The following is a 19173-nucleotide window of genomic DNA, read 5'->3' on the forward strand; positions in this document are numbered from 1 at the left end:
GGGCATGGTGGCATGTACCTGTAATCCCAGCTACTTGGGAGGCTGAACTGGGGGAATCACCAGAACCCGGGAGGCAGAGGTTGCGGTGAGCTGAGATTGCACCACTGCACTCCAGCCTGGGTGACAGAGTGAGATCCTATCTCAAATAATAATAATAATAATAATAAATAAATAAATACAGCTATTAAAATAGGACAAAGTGCTGGTGCAATGGTGTGTACCTGCTCGGAAGGCTGAGGCAGGAAGATTGCTTGAGCCCAGGAATTTGAGGCCAGCCTGGGCAACACAATGAGACTCCATCTCACAAACCAACAAAAACATGAAAGACTGTCGTGGGTTGAAGTCTTTTTCAGGAAGAATAGGCAGATGTCAGATTCCTAATACCTTTGAGGACTGAATATGTAAAGGGGACAATGGCCAGTTCATACATAAAAATATATTTCACAACTTCTGTAATAACTAGCAGAGATGCCCAACCAGGACCTCTGCAGCAGTGGGCCCTAAACGATCAGGATTTGCTCAATGACTGCCAATTCCCCCAATTTTTGCCACAAACTCCTTACTCCTACTTCCAACTCAGGACCAACCTAAGAAAGCCAAATATGCCCCCCTAACCAGTCACCTTGGGGTGCTGCTTGTAGTTAGCTGCCTGCGGCTTCCCTGTGTCAACAGCCTGCACTGGAGCCTTCCCTTTTGACCATTCTAAAGCTTTCCCATCCCACACCTGCATTGAGGCAGCACGTGAGGGCGGTGACTCTTTCCGCCCTTCGATTGTTCTCATTTAGGTGTTCTTCACTGATTTGCATACCTTGATGTGAATGACTTTGTTGCATCAGCTTCTGTGTTAAGAAGCCAAAGGGAACAATGAATTCCTGAGTGCTGGAGAAAACCAAAGTCAGGGGAAGAGTCCTGACATCACAGTCTGGGCCGGGGCCAGCCCTGCCTGTATGCACTAAAGAATAAAATGCAAGCTGGCAACATGACGAACGTGGGATTCCCACGCTCCCCTATGAATTTGATCCTCACGACAGCCCTGAGCCTTGCTGCTGGATCATACCCAGGAAACTTGACTGTTGAGGAGGGTGAGTTACTTTCCCATTCCTGGCCCCCACCTGGCAGGTGCCAATAAGCAGGGACATGATTTAGTAATATGGGGGCAAAGTCCAAGTTGGGGCCTCGACCCCAGGGATCCCCCTGGCCTTTGAGGCTGGCTCCTTCTTCTGATCCTACTTCCAGGTATCCCGGAAGCTAGAAAACCTATCTCCGCACAGCCACAGGCATGGCTATTCCTAGGGACACAGCTCACCATTCTGGTGGGTGACCGGACATGCCTTCTTGTTGTCTAGGTGGGAACATCTGAGGCCCTCCTGAGCACGAGAGCCCATTTGAACAGAGTGTTGGAGAAGAAGTGAGGCATCTACACAGTGCTCCAGACCAGTCTGTGTTTTCCAGGGGCCCAGGAATTCAGACGAAAGGCAGAGGCTGAAGGAAGCGCGTGTTCCCCACGCCCTTGGTGCCAGGCACTCTGTATGTGAGGACTGCGCTATCTCAACTCATCTTCACAACAGTCCCTTAGAGATGACAGGGTTTGAAGAAGCTTGGTCAGGTCACATGGCTGTACATGCTGCTGAGTGGATTTGAATCCACACCTATTTGGCTTCAAAAGGCATGTTTTGTTCACTGGACTCTGCTATCTCAACTGAGAGCCAAGAAATCTCAAAAGACAGAGGCGGGCCTCAGAACAGAGGTCCAAATTCCTTGTATAGGTTTCATGCCAGGAGTGAATCATTTGAGTCCTCTTCTGCCTTGGAGGTTCAGAAACAGCTTGCATTAAGGGTATTTTAATTACACAGTTTATTATTTTTTTAGATAAGGACTTGTTCTGACTTGATTATAAATTATTTTTGAGACTGAGTCTCACTCTGTCATCCAGGCTTGAGTGCAGTCGCGCGATCTCAGCTCACTGCAACCTCTACCTCCCAGGTTCAAGCGATTCTCGTGCCTCAGCCTCTCAAGTAGCTGGGACTACAGGTGCCTGCCACCACGCTTGGCTAATTTTTGTATTTTTAGTAGATTTTACTGTGTTGGCCAGGCTGGTCTCGAACTCCTGACCTCAAGTGATCCGAACTACCTTGGCCTCCCAAAGTGCTGGGATTGCAGTCGTGAGCCACCGTGCCTGCCCAACACACAGGCTTTTGAAAGAAATAAATGATCTAACAATGCTTTGAAGTGCACCCCACAATGCTGAGCACATAAAATGTGCTCAACAAACATCAATATTATTATTATGGACACAAATTTGAACATAAGCTGGGACTCCTTCTTCCCCCTTTGGAGGCCAGGGCCATGGGGCTAAGCTTGCTGACTCATTACAGAGAGCAGAGGTTCAACACGGATGCAGGGCAGATCCACTTTGTCCGAATTCCTTCCTTTCTTCATTAAAAAAGGTCGGGGGTGGGTTGTTTGTTTTTTGAGACGGAGTCTCAGTCTGTCACCCAGGCTGGAGTGCAATGGCGTGATCTCAGCTCACTGCAACCTCTGTCTCCTGGGTTCAAGCAATTCTCCTGCCTCAGCCTCCTGAGTAGCTGGGACTACAGCCATGCGTCACCGCGATCGGCTAATTTTTGTGCTTTTGTAGAGATGGGGTTTCATCATGTTGGCCAGGTCGGTCTCGAACTCCTGACCTCAAATGATCCACCTGCCTTGGCCTCACAAAGTGCTGGGATTACAGGCGTGAGCCACTGCGCCTGGCTTAACAAGTATTTTTTGAACATCTACTTAGTGCCGGCACTGGGGATTCTGCATGGGACAAGACAAAGTTCCTGCCCTCCTGGAGCTGACATTCTAGTGCAGGAAGCCAGAGAAGAAGTAAAAAATAAGCAAATAGATAATTTCAGAGCGTGAACACGCTGTGAATAAAAGAACAGGGCTCTTCCCCAAGCATGACTGGGGTTGTTCAAAGAAGGCTTTTCTGAGGAGGCGGATGTAAGCTGAAATCTAAGGAAGGAGAAGGAGGCATCTGGGGGAATAGTCCAATGTGAGGAGCAGGCGGGGCACAGGAGAGGGAGCCTGGGGAGTCCAGGGCTGAGCCTTGGTGACCCCTGGCTGCTCGAAGAGGTTTTATCCTAAGTTTGACGGGAAGCCAGTGTAGAGGTATTTTTTTTTTTTCCCAAATTAAAGTCGGTGGGGGAGGGGCGGGGGGGGTCTCACTATGTTGCCCAGGCTGGTCTCGAACTTCTGGACTCAAGCAATCCTCCCGCCTCAGTCTCAGAAAGTGCTGGGATTATAGATGTGAGCCACTGTGCCTGGCCAGTGTAGGGTTTTAAGCAGGGTGGGACACATGGGAAATGACCGGGGAGAGAGTGGGGTAGGGGAGTGGCTCCATTCAGAGTATTTTGGGGTATCAGGTGAGCAGGACCTTCTGTTGCACATGGAAAGGAGGGAAGGAGAAGAATCAAGAATGGCCTCGAGTGTTTGGCTGTTGCGGCAAGGTAGACGGTTGAAGCATTTCTTGATGCATAAGCCAACTGGAGAAGGGCAGGAAGGGTTTTGATTTGGACGTGAACAAGCATATGCTGCTTACAAAGAAAATATTCAATCGGGAGGTGGCTGGTGTTGATTGGATAACTCAAGTTTAGAGTTAGGGCTGGGGTTACAGATTGAGGACACATGGGCATGGAGATGCTTTGTAAAGCTCAAGATGGTTAAGAGCAGCTATGGGCAGTGGGGACCCTGGAGAACCTCAGAGTCAGATGGAGAAGGTGTCACCAAAGCCAAGAGAAGACAGCACGGCAAAGACGGGTGACAGCTGTGACCAACACTGCTGAGGGGTTGAGGAATGTTAGAATGGCCCAGGGTTTGGTCACATGGAAGTCGATGGGATCTGAGTCTTGGAGCTGGGAGCTGACTAAAGAGAAAGTGCCCTTGCGGTGTAGACAATGTCTTGAGGCTTTCTGTTATGAGAGAGAACAGAGAAAGAAGGCAATATCTGGAAGGAGTGAGAGCTGTTGTTTGTTTAAAATGAGCGATATTACGGCACGTCTGTATGTGGATGGGGGAGATCAGGCAGAAAGGGAAATAATTATCTTATAGGGGACAGTTGCAGGAGCAAAGTCCTTGAAGGGGGCTGGCCTCTCCTAGTTAGAACCAGAGTCAGCATGGGGCTGGCAGCATCTGTGAGCCAGAGGCAGGTAGCAGGGCCGGATCTGGTGGTGGGAAGACAGGGTTCCTGACACATCTCAGCCCCACGAAGAGGCCTGGTTTCCAGCACCGGCTCAGGGTTTCCTGTGTGACCTGGGCAAGTGACTGATCTTTCTGGGCTGTGCTACCCCAGGGCGAGGGTGAGTGGGAAGAGATCGTAGTGCCTGTTTGGCTTCCCTCCTGGGGTCAACACACTTGCCCCAGCCTGCTGGAAAAACCCATCCGATGGGTCCCCAGCACTGAGATGCCACTGGCTTTGGCCTGAGATGAAGATCATCTCAAAGGTCAGCTGGGCCTTGCCACTCACCAGGAGTCAGGGGCCTAGGGGCTGTGCCACCACCACACCCGTTTAGGATACCATGAGCAAAAAAGCTTGCCTCAATTTCCCTATCTGTGACAAGAGGAAGCAAATGCCTCGATGGGCAGTGTTGGGGTGTGGGGTGGGGCAGAAGGCAGCCGGGTGTACAGAGGACAGCACAGGCTTTGGCACCAGATCACACCCCCAGCTCTGAACCTCCCAGCTGTGTGATTTGCCAGAGGCTGACTGACTGTGAAGACTGAGTTTCAAAGCCTTCCTCCTGGACGCTTCCCAAAGCCCCAAGCTGATTTCAGATTCTTACTTTTGTGTTCTTTTTCTTACAGAGGTGGGCCCAAAGGTGTATAATATCCAAGCTCTATGAAACTCGGATCTGCCCTGGGACTTTGATTAAGGGACTTAACTTTACTTTCCCCATCTGTTAAATGGGACAGTCAGGCCTGACCTCTTAAGATGGTGGAAAGGGTTACTGGTGCCGAGGGCAGGGCAGGCAGTGGGGACTCAATTTAATGAGATGAAGTTACGACTTCTGCTGGGGGTGGAGGGGGAGGCAGTGATGTCTGGTTGTGTCCAGCTCCGCCTCCATCAGAGGATCAGTTTTTGTGCTGTCCACCTGCAGGGGTCCCGTCTTCCAACTCCCACCCTTCCTCCTCCACAGACTTAGCCCTTGAAGTCACAGGTGAACTCTTTCTCTTCCTGTTTATGTTCTTAAAGAAGCAGACCGCCTGCTTCCAGCTTTCTCCTACTCTCCTGCCATCCCTCTTCACACGGTGCCACTGCTCACCCGGCCTTTCCCTCCCCACAGCCAGCCTGTCTGAGCCCCCATGGAGCCCAGTCCAGGGCGAGGTGGGCACACAGTAGGCAGACCAGCTCCATCTGCCCCTCCTGCATCTCCTTGATGGAGCCGGTTTCCTGTTTCCTAGGACAGTGGGCTGCAAATCCACCTAAGCAATTAACACTGGGTTCCTATGACTGGATGCCAAGCAAAAGCCCCTTTTGACCTCTTAGCCCTCAGTCCTCAGGAGGACCAGGGGGTGGTAGCTTCACTTCCAGGGCAGGGGCAGTGAGGAGGCTATGCTGGATCCTAAGGATGCTCAACCCTGGCCCAGACAGTCCCTCCCCTGCCCCCTGGAGTTATCTGTGCCCAGAACACCAAGTCCTTACCTTACTGGGGATGAGGATGGGCAGAGGCAGCAGGAGAATGGGCAGGAGGAACACAATCAGGTAGGAGCGATAGGCCCACAGGGCCTGCCAGCAGGTGGCCATGGTGTGGACCAGTGAGGGCTGCCACAGCCACTGCCTCCAGGAGCTGGGAAACAGAAGGACCAAAGACGCAGCCGAGTGGGCAGGTGGCTGGGGTAGGCTTATATAAAGCCACTTGAGTGTTAACCATTGACCCACTCTGGCAATCAGAGCATTTTTGGAGTCAGGGAGGTGACAGTAAGGAGGAGGGACCCACAGGCGGAGTAAAGATCAGGAAGGGAGTGGGAGAGGGAGGGAGGAAAGACCAAGGAATAACAAGCTTCAGGTTCCTTCAAGAAGTTAAGCCCAGCGTTAACTCTTTCTGTCCTTGGAGGCTGCTGAGGGTGGCACTGGAGGAGCTGGAGAAGGAAGGAGATTCCCCCAGCCACCCTCCACAGGCAGCACCCCCAAATCCCCTGCACCTGCCCGCCGTTTCCTTTCTCCTTTTGTTCTTCCAAGCCAGGTTCTCAGCTGAGCACTTTATGTGAGAGCCTGGGTGGGGTGGCCCTGCCCTGCCCACAGAGATGCCCTAGGAATTTCCAGTCTAAGACTGTCGGCAGCCAAGGCCTGGAGCAAGTCCTCCTCCTCCTCCTTCCAGGTATCGAGGACCATCAGAGTTCCTGGTCCTGTCTTGTGTGACACTGATCCGCTGACTTAACCTCTCAGAATGGCCGCTTCCTCCTTCTGCAGTAATATCTTGCTATGGCAAAGCTCAAATTAGACAACTTATGTATGTTGAGCTTTGAGGCATGGCAGGTGTACAATGAAGGTTAGTTTCTTTCAGGCTCTTCCTAGCCCCCTTTATCCCCCAGAAAAGATTGTCTCTTGTGTTGGAAACATACTAGATCTCTCATTTATCATCATCCATCCATCCATTTATCCATCCATCCATTTATCCCTCCCTCCCTCCACCAAGCAAGTATTTAGCACCAATTATGTATACAGCCCTGTGCTCAGTGCTAAGGATACAGGGGTTAAAATGCTGCTGCTGGTGATGGTAGCAAAAGCTGACATTTGCTCAGCACTTAGTACAAGTCAGTTAGTGTACTTCATCAACTCGGTAACTATACCGTGGGTTAGGTGTTACTAATCCATTTAACAGATGGGGGAACTGAGGCCAAGGGACATGGAGCCAGCCAGAATTCACACATGCATTATGGGTGCCTTAAGGGAGGTCCAAGCCAGTGCAGAAGTCCTGGGTGAAGGGCACCAGGCAAGGGCTCCTGGAAGAGTCGACATCAGAGCGAAGGCATGAGAGCTCAGTCTTATTTGGCCACAAGGTGACAGGGGAAGGAGCACAAGAAGAGGGAAGAGTGAATGAAGGCCTGGAGGGTGGCGCGCATGTGTGTGTGTGTGTGTGTGTGTGTGTGTGTGTGTATGTGTGTGCACGTGTGCATGTGTGTATGTGTGTTGAAGAGGGCAGGTTGTGGTTTGGAAGAAATTGTGGGTCTTACCTCTGGCCAGACCCTCTGTCTATTGGCACCTCCACCCCTCCTCACCCTGACTGCACGCAGCTGAAGATCAATGCATGTTTCTGAGGTTATTCGAGTGTGATGATCTGTGTGTGCCGGAATAAGGAGGCAGGGTATCAGGAAGAACGTTTCAGGCAGTGAACAGTCTGAGAAGAGACACAGAAGCGTGGGGACATTAAGAGAACAGAAGGTTCTGTGTGGTTGGACTGTGGGTTTGCAGGGGACAGGACTAAGAGCGGATAACTACACTTCTGGGTGTACCACAGCATGGCCTGGGCTGTCGTGCCACCGAGACACTCCTGGAGCCAGCAGAGCTTTTATGAGAACAACTCCTGGTGCTTTCTGCAGGGTGGTCCTAGAGGTCGGAGGGACCCGGGTTGAGGGCTCCTGCAGCGAGGGCAGACTGGGTGGGATGCTTTAGTAACACAGGTCAGGCTAGCCACCCCAGCCCCCATTCAGGCATGGCTCCTTCACTCCCACACGGTGCTCTGCCACCTGCCCAGGGCAAAGTAAGCAAGAGGCAGGAAGGACAGAGAGACACAAAGGGTTTCAGACACTCTGGACAATGCCCCCATTCTATCTCACCTTGGTGGAAGCATCTCCCATGGCCTGAGGCTCTTAAGGAGCCACAAGAAAAATGAGGCCCAGCTTCACCCCCAGGAACTACATTCACCACGTGTAAAACCTGCATGCCAGTTTACCTAACTCTCCACACCAACCCTGCGACTAGGCTCAGGGCAGTGAGGCTGCCTGTTTAGAGTCACATGCCTTGTGATTAGCAGAGAGAATGCAGATTTGTTTCCAGGAAGGCTGTGCCCTTGGCTCAGCCCTCCATTCTCTGGGCTCCTTTGATGGAGCTGGGACAAAACTCAGTGTTTCCAAGTGGGATGGCTACTATTTTACTGAGGCCCTCTGACTTCCCCTACAGCCCTCTTCCAAGACATAGGCGTTCAGGACCTTCGTTGATTCTTTTTTGAGGCCCAATGTTGGGGGCTATTGCATCACCAGTGGCCAGGCTCCATCAGTGATGAATTCATCTCAAAGTGGTGTCCCAAGGTCAGTGGGAAGCCTCCAACTGTCATATTTGTTACAACAGCTTCCCCTTTGCCTGGCTGTCATAGCCATGGCCCTACTCTGCCAGGTCTTATTCAATAATTTGGTTTACCCCACCCTTCCCCTTTAATTAATGCTGCAGATAACTCTGCTTTTTCCCATGGCTCCTAATGAACTGTGAGTAACATGTGACAGGTGCGTGGCTGGCCTTCTTCAGTCTTTGTTGGGGCCTTCCCTGTGACAGGTCTCTGTACTAGCTCAGCAAAGAGTCACTACCAGGAAACATGTACCCTGCCCTTTGTCCATTGCCCCTCCTGGACAGGGCCATCAGAGATTGGCTGAAAGTCCTCAGGGGAGAGGAAATGGTCTCTGGCTTGCAAGAGCCAGCTTGTCCTCAGAAGCAGGTGGCTGATAAGCTGGAGATAGGGCTGGCTCCCAAAGGGTCACAAAGGAGGCTTTTAGGAAGTTTATATCTGAACATGTGGGGCAGGCCTTAAGACAGCGGTCTTTGAGGCAACCCAATGTTGTGCAGGCTGGGCCTGGGGTCCACGGGGGCACAACCCCAGGGGTCCTAGAAAGGCAGGATGGCTGGACATACCAGGGAGCAGCAGGAATTATTTGTAAGATCCAAGACTGCCCAGCCTCGAGGAGAGAAGACAGGGTGAGGGTGGGACAGTCATCAAATCCTTGATTGAGGAAGAAAGAATGTTCTTTCTCAAGGACAGAGAGGACCACAGGATAGCGGGGCTAGGGAGGCACCTGGGGCTGTTTTCAAGATGACCAGCCTCCCTCGAAGAGAAGTACCCCTTCTGGGTGGTTGGCGTGCCCTGAGTCAGTAGGGAGGGGTGGACTTGGGGGTTGGACATCTTGCTTACAGCTCTGAGAATCTCAGACCCCAAATCCAACTCCAGGTGCTCTGACCGCTCCCCTCATCTTCCATCGCCTCTCCAACTGGGTCCACAAAATTTGTTTTATACATGTGCAAATCCGGCCCCCTGTGCACCTTCAGAGGTACCTAATGTCCCTATAAGATGTCAAATGTCAAAAGGTGCCTAAATGTCCCTACAAAATCCAGTTCTCCCTTTCCTCTTCTGCCTCAGCTGTCACCTCTCCTGCTTCGCAGTCAGCAATGAGCCAGACTCAATTGTTTTCAGGTCCTCAGGTGGGCCCTGCAGTTTCTAAAATCTCCAGGCAGCTCCCACGCTCTTGCTTCTCCTAGGCATATTCTCCCTGACTCCTCCTCCTCACTCTACTGGTTCAGGCTTGTTTACCTTTCAAGCCCTAAGACTGAACTTTCTGTGTGAACTCTCATCACAGACAGGATCAGGTCCCCTGCAAAGTGCCTTAGATATCACAGCACATGTCATGCTGTGTTGCATTCTCCTGATAACCCGTCTTTGTCCCCACAAGACTACAGGCTCCCTCAGGGCAGAGACTGTCTGTATGGACCTGGCACAGAGTTGGCACTCAACAAGTATGTGTTGAAAGAATAGATGGCTGGCTGGATGGTAGATGGGTGGATGAGATGCCCATAAGATAATTTATAAGGCTGATGCCAGAGAGCCAAGCCCTCCTTCCAGCATGTTCTGGAGCTAGTCCCTGGAGCTTCAGGCAGGACATATAGGTGCCATTGGACAGACAACCAGGCAAAGAAGTGAATGGGTTTTCATCACCACCAAGAGGGTGTTGAGGAGATAGGGAGTAACCCTTCCAGAGCTGGCCCTGTCCATCGGCTGTGGCTGCTGGTGGCTGGGCAGGGAACCAGGGAGTATTCTGATCCTAAAAGGGATCTGAGGCTCATTTATACACAATCGGTCCAAGAACCCCCTTCTTGCATCACCAAGTAGCAAGGCCCATTCTTTCTCCTTCTAAGTCTCCAGGCCCAGGTCTCTTTAAAAATTGTGATAAAATACACATTGTGTAAAATGACCATCTTAACCTTATTTATTTATTTATTTTGAGACGGAGTCTTGCTCTGTTGCCAGGCTGGAGTGCAGGGGTGCGATCTCAGCTCACTGCAACTGCCGCCTCCCGGTTCAAGCGATTCTCCTGCCCTGAGTTGCTGGGATTAAAGGCACGTGCCACCACGCCCAGCTAATTTTTTTGTATTTTTAGTAGAGACGGGCTTTCATTAAAAGCCCTTGATCTCTTGATCCTCCCTCCTTGTCCTCCCAGAGTGCTGGGATTACAGGAGTGAGCCACTGCGCCTGGACCATCTTAACCAATTTTTTTTTTTTGAAGATGGAGTCTTGCTCTGTCACCCAGGCTGGACTGTGGTGGCACAATCTTGGCTCACTACAACCTCTGTCTCCTGGGTTCAAGCAATACTTCCACCTCAGCCTCCCAAGTAGCTGGGATTACAGGTGTTCGCCACCACACCCAGTTAATTTTTTGTGTTTTAGTAGAGACGGGGTTTCACCATGTTACCCAATCTGGTCTCGAACTCCTGACCTCGTGATCTGCCTGCCTTGGCCTCCCAAAGTGCTGGCTTACAGGCGTGAGCCACCGCACTCGGCCCCTCTTAACCATTTTTTTTTCCTGAAAATATATTAGATTTTAATCTTTAATATCTAACATGATTGCTTTAGGAAATTATTTTCCTGAACCAAAATACAATGCTAATCACATAAAAACATACACATATAAAAGTAGTTCTCCGTTTTCCCAGGAAAAAAATCCCAGTGTAACTTCTAAAATAGTCAAGTTTCTTATTTTAATTACCATTAAAGTCTTGGTCATCTCATGTACTAGCTTTGCAACTTACATATTTAAATTAAGGAAACATTAGACAATCGTTACAATTTATAAATAGAAGGTGCCATTATTGAGTAAATATATTCCTCCATGAGTGGATGTGTCTCTTCTCCCACCAACTAATGAAGCAGCAGTATACTTTAGTTTAATTTTATTAGTAGATGATGCACTGCTGCAAATGCTAATATTCGTCTCCATCCCTGTGTTGATTTTGTGTATATGTGTGAGTTGGTTAGAACACATCAACAGTCTAGCAATCAACAGCAAGATGAGCTAGGCTCGGGCTTTCGGTGAAGGTTGACTGTGTCTGTCTGAATCAAGTGATCTGACCTATCCTCGGCAGCAAGAACTCTTCGAGCTGCTCCCTCAAAGGCTGCTGCCACATTTGTGGCATCTTTTGCACTTGTTGTGAAGTAAGGATAGTGGCCGTTGTCCCTGCACCAAGCTTGGGCTTCTTCTGTAGACACCTGCCATTCGCTTATATCAATCTTGTTACCCAGAATCACAAAAGGAAAGCTCTCAGGTTCTTTCACATCTGCAGAATATATGCCTCTGTAAAATGGCATCCTCAGGCTCCGGAATCGCTCCTGACCTGCCATGTCCCAAATCTGCATGGTAACAAAACGTCCATCCACTTCCAAACCTTTATTTAAAAACTCCACACCTATTGTATGGAAGAGCTGAATATCAAACTTATTAGTTACATATCTGTTCATAAGAGAACTCTTCCCAACTCCACCGTCTCCAAGGAGAATTACTTTAAAAAGTGATGATTTTCCTGCCATTGTTAATCTCAAGAGCTTCAAGAGCCCTCCTAGGTTTGTTGAGAAGATGCACTCATGCAACAGGGGAAAAGCATTTCATCACGGTGCCAGGCTCATTACAGGAGTGCAAGAGTGTCTTGTGGCCGGGGAAGGTGGCCGGGGAGCTCTGGGCTGGCCTGTCTGGGTGCTGTGAGGACAGAGGGAGAGTCGGGGACCTGCAGAGCAGGAGGCGGTGGCAGTAACGCAGCCAGTCTCCAGCTCCAGATGCTCCCGTCCAGCGCGGAGGGAACAACGTGGCCCCTCTTAACCATTTTTAAATGTACAGCTCAGTGCTGCTAAGTGTATGTACACTGTTGTGCAACCAACTTCAGAACTTGCCATCTTTCAAAACTGAAACTCTACACTCTTTAAACAACTCATTTCCTCCTTCCCCGCCTCCCTGGCAACTACCTTTCTACTTTGTGTTTCCTTGAGTTTGACTAGTTCCAATGCCCCATAGAAATGAAATCAAATGGTTATTTGTCTTTTGTGAAAGGTGTATTTCACCTAGCATAATGTCCTGAAGATTCATGTATTCTGTGGTATTTGTCAGCATTTTTATGGCTGAATAACAACCCATTCTATATATAGACCACATTTTGTCTATCCGTTCATCTGTCAATAGACATCTGGGTTGCTTTCACCTTTTGGCTGTTGTGAAGACTCCTGCTATATCTCTTTGAGACCCTCCTTTCTATTCTGTTGGATATAAACCAAGAAGCAGTGTTGCTGGATCATCTGGTAACTCTATGTTTAGTTTAGCGGTTTTTTTTTTTGAAATGGGGTCTTGCTCTGTCACCAGGCTGGAGTGCAGTGGTCTGATCTCGGCTCACTGCAGCCTCTGCCTCCCTGGTTCAAGTGATTCCCCTGCCTGCCTCAGCCTCCCGAGTGGCTGCGACTACAGGTGTCTGCCACCACACCCAGCTAATTTTTTGTGTTTTAGTAAAGACAAGGTTTCACCATATTGGCCAGGATGGTCTTGATCTCCTGACCTTGTGATCCACCTGCCTCGGCCTCCCAAAGTGCTGGGATTACAGGCGTGAGCCACCGCGCCGGGCATGTTTAGTTTTTTTTTAAGGAAATGCCATGCTGTTTGCCAAAGCAGCTGCACCATCTTACATTCCCACCAACAGTGCACAAGGGTCCCGATTTCCCCACAGCCTCACCAATACCCATTATTTTTGTTTTGTCTTTTTAAAATAGCAGCCATCCTAGTGGGTGTGTGGTATTTCACTGTGGTTTTGTGCTTGCTTCGGCAGCACGCACATTAAAATTGGAACGATACAGGGAAGATATTTCCTTGTGGTTTAGATTTGCATTTCCTTAGTGGTTAGTGGTGTTGAGCAACTTCTCATATATGTTTCCATTTTTGGAGAAAGGTCTATTGAAATTGTCTGCCAATTTTTAAATTGGATTATTTGTCTTTTGTTGTTGTTGGATTGTAAGAGTTCTTTATATAGTCTGGATATTAACCCCCTCTCAGACGTATGGTTTACAAATACGTTCTCCCATTCTTTAGGTTGCCTTTTTATTCTGTTGATTGTGTCCTTAGATGACACAGGCCCAGCTCTTTTGAGGACTCTTTCTCCCTCTGTTTTCTATTTAAACTTTCATTTGATATTTATTTTCAGCTGATTTCAGCTAGCTCAACATTGTGAGGAGGCTCTAGAGATAGGAGGAGGTGGTAAGATTAATGCTGGCTTCCAGTCTTTGGGTGCCTGAACTTGATTCCATTTATTCCTTATCTACCCATGTATTCATTCATTCAGCAAACACAGAGTTTTGGAATGAAACAGATCTGGCTTTAAATGCAGTGTTTCTGAGTCTCAGTTCTCTCTCTGTAAAGCAGGGAAAAACTGGACAAATAGTCAAAAGAGAAGATTTGATGCTCGCCCAGCAGCCTGCTGGGCCTGTCATGGGTGGACACTCCACGTACAGTAGCGATTGTCATTTCTCAGTGGCCAGCAGTGGGCAGATGCAGCTCTTCTCCAGGGTCCCTTAAATCTCAGGGTCAAGAAACCAATGCTTTCTGAGAGTTCAGCTTCAGTTTATTTTCCCAGGAGATCAAGTGCTGTTGACAAATCAAAGCAGGACTCTGACCAAGCCTCTCCCCACAGTGACAGGGACAGTGACAAAGTCTCCCTCCCGTCATATGTTCTGACCCTGAAGCCAAGGAGGCAGGGAAGACACTCTGCCTGGCAGGGAACCAAGGGAGCCCATGTTTGTGATGAGCAGCGTTTTTGTGAAAGACCTTTCACCAAAAAGAGCAGGGTTTAATCATGTTGTCCTGGGTCAGGTGGCATTAAGGTGAGCTAGCTGCTGTGCAGTCTTTGAACCGCGGAGCTCTCCGACCAGGAGGGCAACTGGAAGGCTGCCTCGAAGAGGAGTGACGTTGCATTGGTCCTTCCCCTCCTGCCAAAGACTCTTCCTCTTCTGGAAGCCCAGGAGCAGCTTCAAAGCAGACGATGTGGGGAGGGGTTCAGGACCCCACTTCTAACCCTGGCTGTGCTCCCACTGCCTGTGCCACCTGCTCCTGGTCTTTCTGAGTCTCAGCTGCCTCACCTGTAGAATGAGCATAAGAAAAATACCTGGAAGGGAGCAGTGTGAAGAAGAAGAGGCGAGAGCGACCCCCGGACCGACCAAAGCCCACGCGCCGCTGCATCCCGCGCTCAGCGCCTACGTCCCGCCGCCGTCGCCACCATGCCCAAGAGAAAGGCTGAAGGGGATGCTAAAGGAGATAAAGCCAAGGTGAAGGACGAACCACAGAGAAGATCCGCGAGGTTGTCTGCTAAACCTGCTCCTCCAAAGCCAGAGCCCAAGCCTAAAAAGGCCCCTGCAAAGAAGGGAGAGAAGGTACCCAAAGGGAAAAAGGGAAAAGCTGATGCTGGCAAGGAAGGGAATAACCCTGCAGAAAATGGAGATGCCAAAACAGACCAGGCACAGAAAGCCGAAGGTGCTGGAGATGCCAAGTGAAGTGTGTGCATTTTTGATAACTGTGTACTTCTGGTGACTGTACAGTTTGAAATACTATTTTTTATCAAGTTTTATAAAAATGCAGAATTTTGTTTTACTTTTTTTTTTTTTTTTAAGCTATGTTGTTAGCACACAGAACACTTCATTGTTGTTTTGGGGGAAGGGGCATATGTCACTAATAGAATGTCTCCAAAGCTGGATTGATGTGGGGAAACGCCTTTCCCTTCTAGTTTTGAGAGACTTCCTCTTGGCTCCCAGGAGGAGGGATTCCCTGACTTTGACACACATGGCCACCTTGGCACACAAAAGCCTTGTGGTATGGAAAAACAAATTCGTTTTTCTGTCCTCTTCTCCCTTTCCGTCTTTCAGCATAGACTTAACTCCCTTAAGCCCAGACATCTGTTGGGACCTGACCCCCAGTCATTGGTTACCAGTGTGTCAGGCAATCTGGACTTGCCAGTGATGCCACTGAGATGGCACCTGTCAAAAGAGCAGTGATTCCATTTCTAGATTGTGAATCTTCTTATCTGAAGATTATTCTGCCATTTTCATTTCACTTCCTGAAAGTCAGGGTCGGCTCGTGAAAAGTTGTTAAACAACATGCTAAATGTGAAATGTCAACCCTCACTCTAAACTTTCCCTGTTCAGAGCATCAGATGAAGACTTCATTGGGTTTTATAGTGGCTTTCTGATTTTTGGTAGTCCATCAAAGAAGGGAGTTTGAAAGTTGTTGTATACTGTTAATGATTGTCTGCCCATGTCCTGCCTGAAATACCATGATTGTTTATGGAAAGTATCTTTAATAAAGCTGGATACAGTTTGGCTTGGAAAAAAAAAAAAAAAAGAAAAATACCTGGAAGGAGAGCAGTTTATGTGACAAGATTCATGAAGAGTGCCTGGCACGCGGTTGCCCCTGAGCAAAGGCTGGTTTCCTTCTCCTCCCTTTCCTCCTCGGCCTCTGCTAGCAACTCCACTCTCCAACTTCCGCAGGTGCAGGTGTGCCTCCCCCTGGCTCAGTGTCCTTGGGGCTTCCACACTCTCCCCTCCCTGGCTGCACAGAGCCTTGACTTCTGGCTTGTGTCGCCCCCCTCCTTTTCCCTCCAGGAGAATTCTCTCATCCCTCAGGAGCAGCTCCCACCTGCCACCCTTGCCTAATATTGTAGTCTGTCTTGAGGACACTGTTCCCAGAGCCCCATTGAGGACATACTGGCTGCTCTGGTTTTTGGCACAGACTGTACTTACTTTTGGTGGTAAGCATTTGTCCCAGACATGTCCAACTGGGCCAGGAGCCTGGAGAGCAGAGCTGGGATCTGAATCACCCACCTTGGGTGGGTAGCTCAACGCGGACCACCATGTGTGCGCACTGCTTGTGCCCAGCGCTCTTCTTGGAACAGGGGTCTGAATGATGGTGGTGGCCAACAGATTGACCACACATGACTGACAGATGGACCCACTGGTCCCCTTATCAAGCATCCAATACTCCACCTTCCCCCCACTTCATACTGACCTCCTTCCTTCACCATGATGTCATAAAGCCTCTCACCATTTAATTTGCAAAGCATACAGGTCCCTAGGGCAGAAAGGCATCCGCGCTCTATGTCTGTTCCCAACCTTGACACACTTAACACTCTGTATGTGTGCCCTAAGGCGGGTACCCTGACCGTTCCCATCCCAGAGTGCTGGGGTGTAGAGCTGGAAAAGAGGCTAGAGATCACCCAGGAAAATTTGCTCATTTCATGCTGAGGAAACTGAGGCTTGGAGAATTGGGGAGACTTTTTTTTTTTTTTGAGACAGAGTCTCACTTTGTTGCCCAGGCTGGAGTGCGTGGCACAATCTCAGCTCACTGCAACCTCTGCCTCCCTGGTTCAAGCGATTCTGCCGCCTCAGCCTCCTGAGTAGCTGGGATTACAGGCATGTGCCACCACATCTGGCTAATTTTTTGTATTTTTAGTAGAGAAAGGCTTTCACGATGTTAGTCAGGATGGTCTTGATCTCCTGACCTCATGATCTGCCCGCCTCAGCCTCCCAAAGTGCTGGGATTACAGGCATGAGCCACCGTGCCTGTCCAGAAGACTTTTGAAGGTCACATACATTTGGCACATCCTGGACCTAGAACTCAGGGGTCTCCCTCTATTAATTTTACTTTAACCAGTTAATCAACATCAGTGAGTCCCCACTGTGGACCAAGCCTCAGCTAAGATTTTCACAATCATTCTTGCATTGAATTCACATCATGTTGTTTGAGACTGATACTATTATCATTGAACAAAGGGGAAACTCAGGCCTCAGAAAAGGGAAATGACTGGCCCAAGGCTCATGGCTAGTAAGTGGCCAAGTGAGGACTTGAACCCAGATCCTTCAACTGCCAGTTTAGTATTCTTTCTGGCAACCTTGAGCCCCTCCTTGGCTATACCAAAAGGTTGCTGAGGGAGCTGGTACCCACGCCCCGCTGAGAGGAAGGGGTCAGGGTTAAGGCTGGGTGGCACAAATGATGGCAAGGGCCCTGATGGCCTATAATCCCAGTGGCTTTCTGTCAGAATGTGGCCCTGTTTTGCATAACATGTGAATAAGGTCTCATATTTCTCAGGAATGCTACACAACAGCTCCCTGGCTCAGGGTAGGCAGAATCCCCGCTGAGCGAGGCTTCCTAGCCCTGGCCAGGCTGACATCTCCTGCAGGACGTCCCTTGCAATGCCAGCAGCTTCCACACCCAATCCTAGGGCCAATACTTTTACTCACTTTGGGCTTTGGTCTCTTGGCCTCAAATTGGATGATGATGGTGTATATAAAGGCAATTCTTAGGCCGGGTATGGTGGCTCATGCCTATAATCCCCACACTTTGGGAGGCTGAAACGGGCAGCTCATTTGAGGCCAGGAGTTTGAGACCAGCCTGGCCAACATGGCGAAACCCTGTCTCTGCTAAAAATATGAAAAAATTAGCCAGGCATGGTGGCACATGCTTATAATCTCAGCTACTCGGGAAGCTGAGGCAGGAGAATCACTTGAACCCAGGAGGTGGAGGTTGCAATGAGCCGAGATTGTACCCCCTGCCCTGCAGCCTGGGCAACAGTGAGCCTCTGACTAAAAAAAAAAGGTATTTCTTTCTCACGCCACTTTAGAAAGGTGAAGGCTCCATTAAAATACCTTTAGCCTCCACATATGCTTCACAATAACAACAGTTGTGGCCTGTGATTGAGCACCCACAACATTCTAGAACTTAGTTACATCCTTGCAACATCCTGTTTTATGGTTAGGAAAACGGAAGCACCGAGAGGTTAAGCCAACTGCCCTAGGTCACATAGCTAGTAAGTGGCAGAGCTGTGATGTAATATCAGGATCATTCAATTCCAATTCTAGGGCTGTTTCCATGACATCACAACACCTCTACGTTTGCAATTCAAAGTCCTTCCTCCATAATCTGCCTCAACTTCCCTTTCTAATCCCAATATCACACAGACCCACTTACTGGTCCCCTCTGGGTTTACTACCTGGGTAGTCTCCCCTATCTGTCCAATGGCCTAAATGTATATTTATTTTGGGGTGTGTATCCATGTGTATGAGTGTTTAGGTACATGTATGTATATGTATGTAGAGTTTGTGATATATATGTACATACGTATGGTGCATATGTATTTACTTGTAACATGTGAGTTCATGTGAATGGATTGATGAGTGTTAGTGTGTATGGTGGATTCACACATGTGCATGTTAGCATTCTTCAGTTTATGACCAGCCTGGGCAACACAGTGAAACCCTCTCTCTACTAAAATTACAAAAATTAGCTGGGCATGGTGGTGTATGCCTGTAATCCCAGTTACTCGGGAGGCTGAAGCAGGGGAATCGCTTGAACCCGGGAGGTGGAGGTTGCAGTGAGTTGAGGTCGTGCCACTGCATTCCAGCCTGGGCAACAGAACAAGACTCTGTCTCAAAAAAAAAAAAAAAAAGCTTCAGTCTACACATATACTATACATTTCAGTGACTGGGGGAGGATTTGACAAGTACTCTATGAAGTAGTACTAGTGCTACCACTGTACTTAATGAGAAAGAAAAATATCCTGACAGCTTGCAACTGGCCCATAGGGTAGCCAAATGTCCCGCGTTTCCCAGTACTCTCCCGGCTTTAGTGCTGAAAGTCCTACATCTTGGGTAAGCCCTTGGACCCAGATAAGCTGTGATGGTCACCCTACTGGCCTGGCAACCAACAGCTAGGCTGTCATGTACCTTGCTGAACATGGCAGAATATCACAGAATATCGACGTCAGATGAGGTTGCTCTGCCACCATGATAGAACAGGGCAAGATCAAGGACACTATGCCACTCAAAATGACCGAGCATCCTTCTCCCTTGGCAAACATGAGTG

General features: G+C 49.2%; 3 protein-coding genes across 5 annotated transcripts in view; 1 reads left to right on the top strand and 2 right to left on the bottom strand.

Moving 5' to 3' along the window:
* Positions 1-5900, bottom strand: part of SLC13A2 (solute carrier family 13 member 2) — a 25284-nt gene extending 19384 nt beyond the window's left edge. The window contains exon 1 of one of the 3 annotated variants that reach the window (XM_032281072.1): positions 5681-5900. In XM_032281072.1, coding sequence (XP_032136963.1) covers positions 5681-5782 — 102 coding nt within the window. In that variant the 5' untranslated portion in view covers positions 5783-5900. The remainder of the gene's footprint in view (positions 1-5680) is intronic. The other 2 variants (XM_032281074.1, XM_032281073.1) reach the window with 2 other exon arrangements.
* Positions 5901-10977: 5077 nt separating this feature from the next.
* Positions 10978-12078, bottom strand: LOC116553504 (ras-related protein Rab-9A-like). Its single transcript, XM_032281075.1, has one exon. The coding sequence runs from the start codon at positions 11820-11822 to the stop codon at positions 11295-11297; it is 528 nt and encodes a 175-aa protein (XP_032136966.1). The 5' UTR covers positions 11823-12078; the 3' UTR covers positions 10978-11294.
* Positions 12079-14426: 2348 nt separating this feature from the next.
* Positions 14427-15657, top strand: LOC116553505 (non-histone chromosomal protein HMG-17). Its single transcript, XM_032281076.1, has one exon. It carries the CDS (start codon positions 14541-14543, stop codon positions 14811-14813), a length of 273 nt encoding a protein of 90 aa, XP_032136967.1. The 5' UTR covers positions 14427-14540; the 3' UTR covers positions 14814-15657.
* Positions 15658-19173: the final 3516 nt, after the last annotated feature.

The sequence above is a fragment of the Sapajus apella genome, unplaced genomic scaffold (genome assembly GCF_009761245.1).
Source record: "Sapajus apella isolate SASKATOON/1434 unplaced genomic scaffold, GSC_monkey_1.0 scaffold12, whole genome shotgun sequence".
NCBI lineage: Eukaryota > Metazoa > Chordata > Mammalia > Primates > Cebidae > Sapajus > Sapajus apella.

Bases quoted from the DNA above. Each gene is read 5' to 3' on its own strand.
- LOC116553505 (XM_032281076.1), top strand. From the start codon at position 14,541: ATGCCCAAGAGAAAGGCTGAAGGGGATGCTAAAGGAGATAAAGCCAAG.
- LOC116553504 (XM_032281075.1), bottom strand. From the start codon at position 11,822: ATGGCAGGAAAATCATCACTTTTTAAAGTAATTCTCCTTGGAGACGGT.